The sequence below is a fragment of the Acanthopagrus latus genome, chromosome 12 (genome assembly GCF_904848185.1).
Source record: "Acanthopagrus latus isolate v.2019 chromosome 12, fAcaLat1.1, whole genome shotgun sequence".
In the NCBI taxonomy this organism is placed as follows: domain Eukaryota; kingdom Metazoa; phylum Chordata; class Actinopteri; order Spariformes; family Sparidae; genus Acanthopagrus; species Acanthopagrus latus.
In genome coordinates this window covers 10,871,422-10,885,945 of record NC_051050.1, presented here as the reverse complement: position 1 = coordinate 10,885,945, position 14,524 = coordinate 10,871,422, and the positions used below count along the sequence as shown (strand labels likewise).

Here is a 14,524-nt window from a genome sequence, read left to right as displayed (position 1 = left end):
AACTCAATGAGTCTTGCTCATCCACCCAAATCTCTCAGCTCTGACTCTGTCCGCAGGCATTATGATTTTTTCCGTCAGCCTCTGATGGACTGTAAATACGATGACATGGTACCTACTTTGTTCTGAATCCCTGTTCTCTCCCCCTCGATCCCTGCCTTTATCCACCTTTCCTCTCTGCGCCATGTGCTCCAGTAGATTAGAGTTGGCATTTGGCTTCTGAAAATCCCAGGTGCTGTAAGCACAAGTGCATGTCTCCAATTGTCCTTTGTCTTTTGACAGAGCACAGCACTGAGATGTTCCCAAGCGGAGGCCAACATGAGGTTAACAAAACATAGACTTCAGCTTAGCCACCAAGGAACCGTAAGCTAGCTTGGTTTTGACACGCTAGCACTCAAATTTTTGCAAATCTGAATCTCTAAACCCCGGGTTTTGTCTTGCTTAGCAGAGCCAGACACGGAGTTTTCGGAGGCTTTGCCTTTTCTTTTTTAGTTGAACATCGAGGGAAATGTGCTTTAATAGCCTGCAGTCTCTTTAGGTGTCTTTCCGCACTTGACTTTTGATTGGCAGCCCAGGGGCTCAGGCAGTATTACCATAGTTATCTCACTACACCACATGCCTAACAGCACTCACAGCCACCAGAGCTGCCTGTCATGCCTCTTAACTTGCGACGTATAGAGTTCACTCATAAAAGGGATAAACATGCAAACAGGGTTTGTGTTGGTTGCACCAAAGTCACAAACTTTAAGAAGCGAGGTGAGCTATGTAAGCTGAGATGTCAGCAGTTAAACTTGAAGTAATGGATGACTTGCTGAAGGTGCTATAGCTGCCTCTACTTTAGTACCTCTGCACCTTTTCTTCTATATCCGTTGTTTCTTCTGACAACCCAAAAGTCGTCTTGAACTGTTGAGAGTGAGGAAAGAGGAGCTGCTCTAAGCTTTTGAGTTTTCAATTTTCTTGTAATTTATTACTAGCCTGGACAGAAAATATTGTTGGAAAGAAAAGATATTCTATGTGCAGAACTGGAGAGATTTATTCCAGTTCCACGTCAAATATGCCATATTAAAAATGTAAGTGCACGACAAAAACATTTATTTGATTTTTATTTTAAGAATATATCAACTTTGGCCAAATATCTTTTATATTAACATATCGCTGGACAGAAAAACCCTTTGCTAGAACACTAACTAGAACGGCACAGACCTCCGCCAAGGTCAACAGTCTTACATCAAAATATGGTTGAACCTAGCTGAAGCCTCATCATCTCATGCATTTGTTATGTACTTCTGAACTAGAATTATTTCACGTGTTGAGTCTGAAACAACAACATGGCAACTGTTTTGCTAAGGTTGTTACTGTATGATCACAAGGAGGAAACTGTCACATAAGTGAAAATTACATTTGCTCACAGGATGAGTCTTCACCATCTTTAATGCTTTCCCAGAAAGTTACTAACTCTAAAATACCATTAAAAACACCTACAAAATGGCTGTTTTGCCACTGTTGGGCCTGAGATATGGAGCAAGACAAATGTGATAAAAAGACTAAAACAGCATTTTTCACTTCATCTTGTTATTTTAAAATTGGTAGCATTATTGATTCTTTGTCTCTTTCTCTCTCATTCTGTGTTCTTTAGACTCTCACGGGATGGATCTGTTTGCGGTCGCAGTCCATGAGTTCGGTCACGCCATCGGCCTGGTCCACACTTCAGCCATAGAGTCCATCATGAGGCCGTACTACCAGGGTCCTGTAGGAGACCCTCTGAAATATGACCTGCCCTACGAAGACAAGGTCCGCGTCTGGCAGCTTTATGGTACGGCCATCTACTGTTCAGTCTGTGTGTGGATGTGTGTGACAGAGGAAAAGCAAGTAATTGATGAGCTTTGTAGAACACGTTTATTGATTAATGAAAACATGCATTGAGTTAATTGGAGCTCTTTATGGCATATGACCTTATCACACCATTTACTGATAAAGAGAGCAGCGGTGTGTGGTGGGAGAGACTAATGATCCTGAAGACAAGACTAAAGTGCAGGAAAGAATGCTGATGGACAGTGCTGTAAGGAAGCCAGATGAATCGAATTAAAAAGAGGGCAGACACGAAGACAAAACAATGGTACAATGAAAGACAAACAGCAGAATGTCTATTGTTCAGCTTTTCAATTCATAAATAATGTGTTTAATTGGAATAACAGAAATTAGACAAAAGATACCTCACAGAACTGGTCCCAAGTTCAAACGTCTTTGACGTGTTTGTTTCGCTTACAGACTTCAAATGTTAACTGAGTTCAAAAACTCTTTGGAATCAAGCTGACACTGATATAAAACAAAGAAAGCGGCAAAGCGACTACAATGAATTGCCTTGTCTTTTTTGTGTGTGTGTTTGTTTGATCTTTAATCACGTATCCCACTCAGGTGTCAGAGACTCAGTGTCCCACACAAACCGACCAGGCAGCCCCGCCCAGACGGCTGAACCTCCCGTCCTGCTGGACCTTCCTGAAAACAGATCCACTCTCCTGTGAGTAAGCGATCTGATGTCCGTCCAGTGCAACACAGAGAACTATGCTCATTATTTAATCCATGAAATATTTCACTTCAACCTGTACAGCAACAGTCCTCTATTCTCTTTCTCTGATTTTCTTTCTCTTCTCCTCTGGCCCTCTGAACACACACACACTTGTATTTCCCTTTAATGCTCCCTCAGGCCACTGTTCTGACCAGCTGTCTCTCCACTGCCTCGGTGCAGATGGTGGAGCCGAAGCTGTAATAAATGTCTCCTATAGATGAACACAGACAGGCAGGTAAAAGTGAAACGACTTACTAACAGACCCTAAATACTGCAGTGCAGAGCCACTAGGACTGGATTCCCAATCTATTTCTGCGAGACATACCCCAGCAGTCCTGTCAGTAGCACTCAAGGACTCCTTCATCGTCACAACCTGCCCTGTTCAACTGTGTTACTTTGAACTGATTTTAAACTGCCTATTGTCCAGCTGTCACTGATGGATCTAATGTCAGATGTTACAAAAAACAAAAAAAAAATGTATGAAACAATGTGTAGGTCAGTTTGACAAGTGTGCATTCACACTTGGAGAGGCAAAGTAGAGCTGTCTGCTATTTAATCATTACTTGAGCTAACAATTTCAACTATTAATACTAGAGATTTTGATGATTAATCATTCATCACTTTAACCAATTAGAAACGTCTCAACAATCAGAGACAGGCACAAATACCTCAGAATATCTAACAATAACAGATTCCAGTTATCTATATCCCAGCTCAATCTATACAAGTAATTTGTAATTCAATTACTTATTTAATTTGTAAGTCACTTAGATATTGGTTGGATTTTGTTGCCAGTTGTTTAACAGAATTTCATTCGCCAGCATGACCACACATTTCATGTTCATCTGGCCATTTACTGATTATCTGTCTAGCAGATGACATTGCAGGAACTTCTACAGTCAAATAGTTGAGGGACTAATTACTATTAGTCAGTATGTACAGGTGAATCTTTAGCCCCAAGAGTTGTGATGATTAGGGAAAGATTGGCTGATTGCAAACAGCCTTAAAACAAAGTTAACAACATGCCTTGAGGGTGGAACTAAAGGAAAGATGATGGGAATGTCAAAAGCATTAGAAATCCTTATCTGAGGACCGTGGATACAGTAGCTGTAAAGATATCTCAGTCGGGACCAAAGACTTAGACAGACCCACAGACCCACTCTATATGCACAGCAGTACACAGCACATGAACCATAAGTGAATTTTGAGTGATGCCCTGAATTTAGAATTCAGTCCTTTGTCTGCTTTTTCACACGATTCCTCACAGCAGTCACCAGGCTGTCATGCTGCTACCTCTCCTTCCCACCAAGAAATGTCTTATTAGTATCATCTCTGTATTTCTGGGACTGTGGCTATATGTATGTATGTATGTATGTATGTATGTATGTATGTATGTATGTATGTATGTATGTGTATTTGTGTGTGTGTGTGTGTGTGTGTGTGTGTGTGTGTGTGTGTGTGTGTGTGTGTGTGTGTGTGTGTGTGTGCGGTACATCAGCAGAGCAATCCAGTCCAGCTCAATTCATTTTTGAATGTATATGCACTGACCAACACATCTGTTTATTTATTTATTTATTTTTTATCAGCTTGCCATACTACCACCCTTATTAAGTTTGATATGCTAATTACTACTAAACATAACTGGGCCTGGTTGCTTTGCAAGTGAGCTAACTGGACTCTGATGTGTCTTTTGAATTAGTAGGATCAAGAGAGGGCAACCTGCCTAGGGAGTGATCAAACTGTGTTTCTAACTACACTGACAAACAACATCAAATGCCTGCTGGCCTCCATGCACACACTCACACTAACATACACAGACCTTGCATTGGTTCTTAACTAAACAGACATTTGAAATCAGAATTTCTTCACTGATACTAGCCTTTCACAGCATTTCAGGTCACGGTGCAAGGAAAACTGGATTATGTTTGACATGGGTCACAAATGCCGACTGCTAGGCAGAGGTGTCACGTTAATAGAGCTCTGAATGGAGATCTTTGTTGATAATACGAGGGCAGCCACCCACTCACAGTGGCAGCCCTGTGGTGCTAATGGCTTCCTCATTGGCAGGCCAACCACGTCAGTGCTTTAAATCACTTATTAGCCCTAGGGATAAATGCACTGGGGGACCTCACCATGTCAGCATGATAGCGTTTCACCTAATGTTTAGCCTTTTTTAATTGAAGGAAACACATGCACACACATGCACACAGTCAGTCTCTCTCAGCAGGTGGCTGCAATTATCACATAGCTGGGTTATTTTGTATGCAAATGGAATTAACTGGCTTGGGTCTGTCCGTGAACTGCATACCTTAGAATAAGTGAGTCTGATTAATGTTTTATGTATAAATAAGCTCAATGTTCAAAATATAAATTTCAAGCCAGTGTCTCCGAACTTCTTCTCTCTTCAACTTCTCTTTCCTCCGTCCTCCATTTTCCTATTTCAGTCTGGCGCGAGATGCACCCGACAGATGCACCAGTCACTTTGATGCCGTGGCCCAAATAAGAGGGGAGGCCTTCTTTTTCAAAGGTATTCAGGCTTAAAATGAGAAAGTAAACAAGAGAGATAGTCAGACAGACAGGTAGATAGAGAGTGACAGGGAGAGAGAGGAGAGAGAAGGAGGTGAATGGAGAGGAGATAAAATGGAAGAGTAAGGGACATGGGGCTGGGCACGGGACAGAGCGGTGGCTCTACGATCAATAGAAAGCCAAGCCATGTGTGGCTCCCAGGGCTCGTATCACAGGCTCACACACCACCACATATTCTGCAGTCTAAACAAAATGGTCCCATAGGGCCCAGACTGTTTTGCTGTATACTTGTTATCTGTTGAGCTTGGAATGGATGTTTTTGGCTTAATGGTCAAAGTGGCTGGTATATTTATAGGGAGATTCCATTCACCAAAACATGTTCGATAAGGTGATTTTGGAAAAGATGTCTTAAAACATAACAGTTGATCATTTCTACTGGCTAATGTTCCGTCATCTACCTTATTAGATACACCTCAAATCTTTAGAACAAGCCCAGCTGCTGTATTTCGTCTTACTTTTTACAGGCAGATAAAAGTAGCCAAAGGTAAGAAAATGGTTATCTTTTTAAGAGGAATCACTTTAATAGTTGTGTCGATATGAGGGAGTAGTAGGGCCATTACTGCAGGGACAGTACACTGTGTTCTAACTAAACATGGCTTTTCTTGTTTCAAGCGCTAACCACTTCCTCGTTGTCACAGGAAGGTACTTCTGGCGGCTGACCCGTGAGAAGCACCTGGTGTCCCTGCACCCTGCGCAGATCCATCGCTTCTGGAGGGGCCTTCCACCCAATCTGGACAGTGTGGATGCTGTGTACGAGAGGCCAGGGGACCACAAGATTGTCTTTTTCAAAGGTAAGGCTATCTCTGTCTGATTTGAAGTTTTGTTTAATTTAGTTGACTGACTCATATAAGGCACAATTTACAGTGGTGTATTTTTCAAGTGTTTCATATGATAAAGGTTGGTCTCTCCCTTTAATTATGTCCTCGGTTCTACCCTCTTTAGGTCTAAAGTACTGGGTATTTAAGGATAATAATGTAGAGGAGGGGTATCCTCGTCCTATCACCGACTTTGGTCTACCCTCGGACGGAGTGGATGCAGCCTTTGTTTGGCTACATAACGACAAAACCTACTTCTTCAAGGACAACCACTACTGGCGCTACGACGACCATCTGAGACGTATGGACCTGGGCTATCCTAAAGACAGCACGTTGTGGAAGGGGCTGCCACCAAACCTGGATGACGCCATGAGGTGGTCTGATGGTGAGTAACCACAACATCAACTCTTTCTTTACTTGTCATTCTACTTCAGTTAACTGGCTCAGTTGGTTCTTTGCTGGGTGGGTAATTCACAAGATGATAAAGTAAAAGAAAGGCACTGAAACATTTTTATCTTTATGCTCTGTACCTATAAAGTTACATGAGTTTTAGAAATGAACCAAATAAACATGAACAGATTTTCCTCATCAGTGGAAAACTACTCAACAAGCTCTCACAGGTTTTTAAAGATTTATGTGGCAGGAAGGAAACTGGAAAGAGGAATAAATGAAGTGTTCTTAACATGGAGCTGGAAACATTCATTTTATGTGAAAATTACCCTCAAACCGTTAGTGCTGAGTTTGGCAGAAGTGAACGTTATGCAGTAGTAGCTGGCAGCGCCATCTCCAAAGGCCACAAACAATTAGCTCAGTTTATCTTTACATGAAGCCAAACCATTGCAGTTTCCCCAGTAAAGGTTTGGAAGCTTTTTCGGAGCTGATGATTGTTATCATCATTCTAAACAAATTACAGCTTGGGTGAAATATTATCTGATATAAGTGAATACTATACACTGCCTGCACACACATATAATATGACAAATGTGCTCTGGCTCTTTTAGTCATTATTCTGTCAGCAGGTTTGTATACAAAATTAATGCATGCTGCTGCTGTTCTTTATGCCACTTACAAAACAAAAATGATGAAATTAATAATCATGAAAAATCAAAGGCATGAAAATAAACTTTTTTTATGTCGAAGTGCGGATGATGAATTGAGGAGTGTCATAGCCTGAGGAAGGAGGCTGCTCTGTAGTCTGGGAGAAGGGCAGAAGATACTGAGCAGATACTCAGCAGAAAAGTTGGCACTGTATGTTTCTGCAAACCTCAGATATATGTTCGATTTGTACGTTTCATGTCTATCATTCCTACAAAACATGTCATGTCATGTTCGGACAACATGAACTGACTTCCATATGAGTAGGGAGTGTTCAAGATAGCGTTTCAACATTTTGAAGCACTGAACTGCTGCATATTTATAGTGAGATGCCATGACCTTATTCCGCTGTGGTATTGGCAAAAATAATCTGTTTTCTTTGGCAAGACACCTGGACAACTGGTAGACAACGAAAAAAGTGTCTTTTATAAAACGTTGCGACAATTACAATTTACATGTCTAAACCTAACTTGACCATAACCACAGCAATTTGTAAAGTTGCAACGTAAAGGAACTTTCAACATATCTGTGGTTTGCAGAAATATACACAGCCATCATTTATTCTCTCTGGTTGTTTAGTATCCTCTGGGCTCACTGATGCTCAGTAGATCGGTACCAGTGATGCTCTGGGTGGTTTTAATCATCCACAGCCTTCTGTCCTGGGCTCTGCGAATCCCATGCCAATTTGTTATTTTATAGATATATAGGCTCTTGTCAAGTATGATGTATCCATACATAATAACACATAATCATTGACCCATAAAAAGTGAACTGTGGTCATGGAAAATGAGCTTTAAAGGCATTTGTTCACCTTTGGGGATGTTTTGGATACAAGAAGCTCAAGTCTCCAGGCAACAAACTTTTTATATTAGATGTACACAGTCATAAATAATAAGTGGCCCATAGAAAGTGAGTTGTGGTTGTGGAAAATGAACACTATAGCTGTATGTTTGCCTTAAGGGACCTTTTGGATGTAAGATGCTGAAGTTTCCAGGCAACAAACTTTTCAGATTACACGCTGAATCAGTCTACCAGAAAGGGGTTGTAAGACTGGAATCTTGGCTTGCCAGCAACAGCCTTGACCTTTACACCGCAAACACAGTGGAGAGACGTGTCCGATGTAGTGAATCCAGAAGCTGATCTCCCCTTATAAATCCATGCTGCCACTGTGAGTCGGTCACATATATTGGGGGGAGCGCTATTTGAATACTACTTAAAATGGATTACTAATCTAATCAAGGAGGTCTAACTGAGATTGTTCGTCCTACATTAACCTCTACACTATAGATCCATCTTGTGATATGACTTTGAACAACTGAACGGTCAGTCAGTTTGCGGTTGTCTTCTTTAAAAGACCTGAATGACAGTAGAGTCAATGCGATCCCTTTTACCCTAACTGGGCCGCCATGCATTCTGCAGACTGCCCCCTGGTGAATGACCTCAGTCCATTAGCCCTCACGCTATCTGCTACAGTATCAGTTACTGCCCTGCAGCCATCATCGTCCTCAGCCAGCCCTCCAGTCACCATCACAGTGGGAACTACCACATAACCAGTTCTGACTACTTTGCCAGGAGGTGTTCATATGTCTGCCTGTTTGTGGACAGATTTTGTCAGTGCAAACTATTAAACATGCAGTTACAACATTTCACAGTGTGTACTTGAGATCTAAATGAAGACTGAAGATGATGAATATGACCGTGGTCCAAGTGAAGGGGCCAGAAATAGGGGCATGGACCCACCTATTTTATACCCCTGGCCCACATTCATGGTCCTGGAGACACTAACTGTAGCAGGAACTACCACAGGAGAAGTTTTGGGTACTTTGCTAGGGGTTTATATTTCTGTCTGTTTTTCTGTAGACAGATTTTATGAACACAGACCTGTGTCAAATGCAATCACAAGACTCAACACATATGTAGTTGAAAGCAAAGTTTTAAGATGGGTGTGATCTCAAATAATTATGTAGTAATGAGTACTGAGTAGTTATGAATCTCAAGGTTTGCTTAGTTGTACTTTTCTCCCCTGAATTGTATCTATTGGCATGCTGAGTCTGCAAAATATTTGCTCGCAATATTATTTACCAGTATGGAAATGTATTTGCAAAATTTAAAGTGAGATGAATCCATACATTGCTTTCAATGAAACAAATGACTGCATAATTTGAAAGGTGAGATTATTAGTGACAAACCCACACTCGATATCATGAGACTCTTCAGTTCACGTTAGTTATTAAGAGCATTTTGGCATCTTAAAGCACCATTATGCAGAAATTGACATTTTGTGCGATTTAGTGCCCCCCAGAGTTTCTGAGTGAAATGGCACTGTCATAAATACAAAACCCAGATCTGTAACAATGTCACAACAATGTAATGTGCTGAAAACTTGCATCGTGAAGTGAATAAGCTCATTGAAGTTACATAGTGCAACACATGATAGAGGGGCGGAGTAGCTGAGACACCATTCACTCACTGTTACAAAACCATCAATGTCATTCTGAAGTTGTTATTTTAGGGTAAAAAAGCATCTGTTTGCAAAAATGAAATTAGGTAATCCTTTATTAGTCTGCCGAAGGGGAAATTCTGGTATTAGCACCACAAGGAGAGAAATAAGATTAATACAAAACAAAAAAGTTCTACAAGCTGAGGCTTCCACTGAAGCGGTGCTATCTTTGTAATGTTGAGAAAATTATAATTATCTGTAAATTAATACACTGCTAAGACTATAATTTGACAAGGTTTTGTGGTCTCTTCTTTATAATGCAATGTAATCCGGGATGCCATGATTCCAGATTGACTTTGAGCTTCCCCCTGCACAGATTACAGTGCTGATCAGAGAATGCTAATATGCTGAAAATTAGGCCTGCCACGGTCAGTAAATGACATCCCAAACTAATTGTTTCAGCTCAGTGCAGTTTGTGTGCACCAGTCTGTGTTTGGCTGAACGACATGATATCTCTGGCATAATTTGTCAGTGTGCTCACTGTGACCGTAATACACAATACAGAAGAAGCCGAGATGGTCATTTAGAAACAAGCTTTACTTCATGAAACCCTCCAGCACTTAAAAATAGGTCCAGATAACACCGGAAAGGTGCATTCACAGACACATCATGCAAGTCATGTGATCGTTTGTTTTAAGTAGAAGACAAAAATTATAATTGGAAAGTAGAGATTTTAGTAGTTATATGTTCTTAATATTAACAAATGCCAGTGTTGCAAATAGCTGTTTTGATTGGAGTTGTTTTAGCTGAACTCTCCTCTCCACATCATGCTGCTCAGTTTGGCCATTCACTCTGCAGCTTTTCACAGAGAATAACACCATATTATCAGGCTCCCTGGTTGTCGCTGCTCGTCACTTTGAGCTTGAAGTGTTTGTTAAACTTCCATGTGTGAGTAGCATCTTCACACAGACTACAGCTTGCAGCATTTGAGCTGAAGTTGTCTCAGTGGCCACAGATAAGACTTCTCTCTTCTTCTCTTTTTGAGAGTGTCCTACTCGTCTCTTGTCACTGAGTGGTCGCACAGGAGAAGTGTTTCATTGAGGCAGCATGGACACTGCCTTCTGTTCATATATAATTAAACTGGTTCCAGGATATGATTATAGCCTGTGAAATTTCTGAAACCCGTCAGGGAAGAAGTGTGTTTGCCAGATGGACGACACGAGGATTGTTCTCTGCGACATGCCAGAAAATAGGCTCATAGTTTTTATGACATATGGTCAACCACTGACCCAGCAATTGACAGTTGCTTGAAAAAATCATAAGCCTTCCCCAATGACCTTTTTGAAGCATAAATCAGCCAGTTATAATCTTTGATCAAGCGGTGCAGCACTGCCTCATATTTAACTTTGAGTCAGAGTTGAGACTTGTTTATGCAGACGGAGAATAAGGAAAGAAAATGTTAATATTACCTGGGTTTGTTCAACACTGTGTGACATTTGCAGTACAGTTACAGATCAGGATTTCCTGTGGTGTGTGTGTGTTTGAGAAACACACAGAAGATATTAATATCAGGCCCCAGAGCTACGATTCATGCTTTACCTGCCTTTGTTGGATGTTTTTTTTTTTTTTTTTTTTTTTTTTAAGTATCAAGCAGAGGGGGTTGGAAGGAAGCAGTTTAATCTGGTACAAGGAACAGTCATAGAAGAGAATATTTCTGGAAAGTCGACAGCAGGAAAATGGGAAACATCACAGGAGCAGAGTTCTGAGGTGCTGATCATACCCTCTTAAGAATGGATACATAGTGTTAAAGATATTGAATTTGTAATTTCCTTCATGTGTGAATGATGATCTCAGGCACATACAAGAGTGTCCAAAGCCCTATTTGTACTGGACACAGGGAATGGCCAGTGATTTAGAGAAAACCCACCTGTTGGTGTTTTGTGCAACTCAGTCAAAAAGGACAAGCAGCAATGTTAATTCAATCAAGCCTAATCCAGTCGCCCTATATCAATATCAAATTCAAACCACCTGTAAATGATAAACCATAATTCAACATTGGCAGGTCTAGGATCCGCATCAAATTGTACTCACTCGTAGATATCAGCCACATAGATATGCTTGATTGTTATTTTTTATCGAGGTAGGGCTAGTATCAAGCACTATTTCCCTGAGAAACTAAAATGTTCATACTGGCACTGGCAATGTTAAAAAAAGTGACAAAAAAAACCTTGGATTGGCATCAAACGTTAACAGGCCCGTTTCAGCCAAGACCCATCCCTCGTCCAAGTTTCATGGTAGTTTCAGTGGTATTTGTGTGACCCTGCTGACAAACCAATGAAACCTCCTTGGCAGAGGTAAAAAAGCCCAAGGTGATATTCACATGCAACAATTTATATTTAAACCTTCTCTTAACCTTCCCCCCTCATTTCATCTCCTCTTGCTTCCCTGGACGTACAGCTAGCTTTACAGTCAGGACATGCTGTAATGTGATCGTTATTGGAGCGCGTCATGCCTGAATCTGCCATGTCAGTAATCTTTACAGACTATGTGCATCTGTGCCTGTAAAACCCCCTGGTCTTTTACCTCCTATAAAATGTCTAGTGCCTTCAATAAAACCCAAGCATGAGAGTGAATGAGTGTGGGGGTGTGTGTGTGTGTTCACGGCTGGCCCTGTGTAATTATGTGTGGAATTAGCATGGCATTACCCCTTATGTGCAGTCGTTATTAGTGTGTACTGGAAATGAATTTTGATAATAGGAACAACTAATCAAAATGCAAAACTGATTTGTTCAAACTTATACAGGAGAAATCCCTGAAAACAAACACAAGTTGTGTCTCCCAGTATGTTGTAAAGAAGTGTGTGCCTTTCAAGCCCATTTTTTCCTTTTAAATGTATTTCGACAGGGCACATGCCACATACAGTTTTGCCTGTAGCTTATTTATTTTAACATTTCTCTCAATTAAATTTTTATTAATGAGCCCCCTGAGATCTATAATCCCTGTACAAAAATGTTTGAAACTGAGGGCTTGTTTCAGAACTTGACTTAATGAATGTTCTGCGCACAAGAGGATGAGGAGGATATCTGTAGACTTAAAAGTGAAACTCTTGCCAAAAAGCAACCCAGGCTTTATTTGTGAATGTACACGAGTCAAACCTTCATGTAAATCCCCGACTGCGACCTAACAGGAAGGTGGGCAATGGTGGACCTCCTACCTGTTTGGTCTGACATGACGGGGGCGCACCGGAGATGCTACTGCTAACGTGAGTCGTCCCAAAACTCTCTTTTTAGCAAACTCTATGTACACAAATAATGTTCTCAATGCTCGAGGTCATGAAAATGAAACTACAGTAACTCCAAGCTTTATTTGTGAATATATATGAGTCAAACTTTCGCGTAAAAGTTTGACTCATATATATTCACAAAGTTTCACTTTAATGAATCACAAATGAAATATTAAATAAATTAGAAACGCAGCTGTCATCCATCGAAAGTCTTGAATTATTAACAGTAATGAAAATGATGATTTTCATTACTTTAAGAATAATTTGAGAACAATTCATGAAACAGGCAACACTTCACATCCATGGCAACTTTCAGCCTCATAGACAGTAAATTTCCATTGCTAGAGGGTTGACATAGCTTTGTGGACCAATGAGCTGATGGACCAACAGATCATGCCTCCCATTCATGAGTTATGATATGTTGTGCTGCTTCACTTGGTATCATTCCTCTATTATCAGTGCAGACTGGCAGGGTAGGAGCACCGGTTGCTAATTTCAATTTATAAAGCAACACCAATGGCCATTTAATGAAGCTGCGCTCATTTTTATTTGATGACTTGATTGAAAGCGTGAAAGTGTGAATGAACTGAGAGCATCCACACTTTTCTATCCCCACCAGATGAATGACAGAGGGCATGTGACAATCCCAGGATGGAGAAATCACCACAGCTCAAACAGATATATTGGAATATCCAGTGGTGTCTATTTACATAAAAGCCATTATTGACAACTGATGACGTATGAGGGTCTTGAAGGGTTGTTCCATTTCATAACGGGAGATTTCAGCCATTTCCCCTTTGTAACTCTGAGGGTTGGGGTAAAAATTAGAAATGGCATGGAGCCCTGATCTCCGTACCAAATTTCATCCTCCAGGGGCCAAAACTGGGGCTGTGTGAAGTGTGGAAAAATTGTTGTAGACCAACTGGCAACAACAGAATGACTTGTAGAGCTGCTTGCTGCAAATAAAATTTTTTTTAAAAAAAAACAGTTCTATCAGTTCTATTAGTAGGTTAACATAATGTATCATGTTAACTGATTGAATGAGACTTTGACAGGAAGAGGCTAGTGTTGGCATTGATCAGTCAACATATCAACATATTATAGCTCTGATACTGGGAGCAGAAGAGCCTTCTTGGTTGTTCCTTGCCTGTTGTTATGGTAATCCAAGCAACATGTACAGTACACATCAAAGTTTGGTTGACACCAGTTTGAAAAGTGTGACGTGTATGTTTTGTGTTGCAGAGATATCTAGTTAGCATGCTAACCAGCTAGCCCTGACCTGTCACGGTCCAAAACTCCTGTGGTAGCAGTGTAAATACTAACCCCCCAGTCAGAGGTCGCAATCTGAACCAATAGCTACACAAGCTCACAGCAGCTACACTTAGCAGTTATTAAGATCATATATCCTCCTCATTTGTTTTGTGAATAGATTTGACAGGTGTCCAGTTCTTACATATTGCATACCTTTTAATAACTGAAGACGATGTTAAGAGTTCAGGAAATACTTGTGGTGTTATAGATGTATTGAAGGAGTTCTAATGCTTTAATAAACTATTTATATTCTAGTTCGATGACTCTTCAGCTTGAGGTAATTCGTCATGACACTTTTATGTGTGAGTGTGTGTATGACTGTGTATGTCTCTGTCCATGTCTGGAGGGGTTAGGGGTTAGGCTATGAAAAGCGCCATATAAATAAAGATTGATTTGATTTGATTTGATATGACCTCGTTCATGGTACCAAA

General features: G+C 40.7%; 1 protein-coding gene across 1 annotated transcript in view; it reads left to right on the top strand.

Annotated features, from left to right (window-relative positions):
• Positions 1–14,524, top strand: part of LOC119029739 (matrix metalloproteinase-17-like) — an 89,674-nt gene that overhangs the window by 71,343 nt on the left and 3,807 nt on the right. The window contains exons 5-9 of the mRNA XM_037116804.1: positions 1,634–1,810; positions 2,413–2,515; positions 5,008–5,090; positions 5,788–5,940; positions 6,092–6,349. Of these exons, the coding sequence (XP_036972699.1) occupies positions 1,634–1,810; positions 2,413–2,515; positions 5,008–5,090; positions 5,788–5,940; positions 6,092–6,349 (774 nt within the window). The remainder of the gene's footprint in view (positions 1–1,633; positions 1,811–2,412; positions 2,516–5,007; positions 5,091–5,787; positions 5,941–6,091; positions 6,350–14,524) is intronic.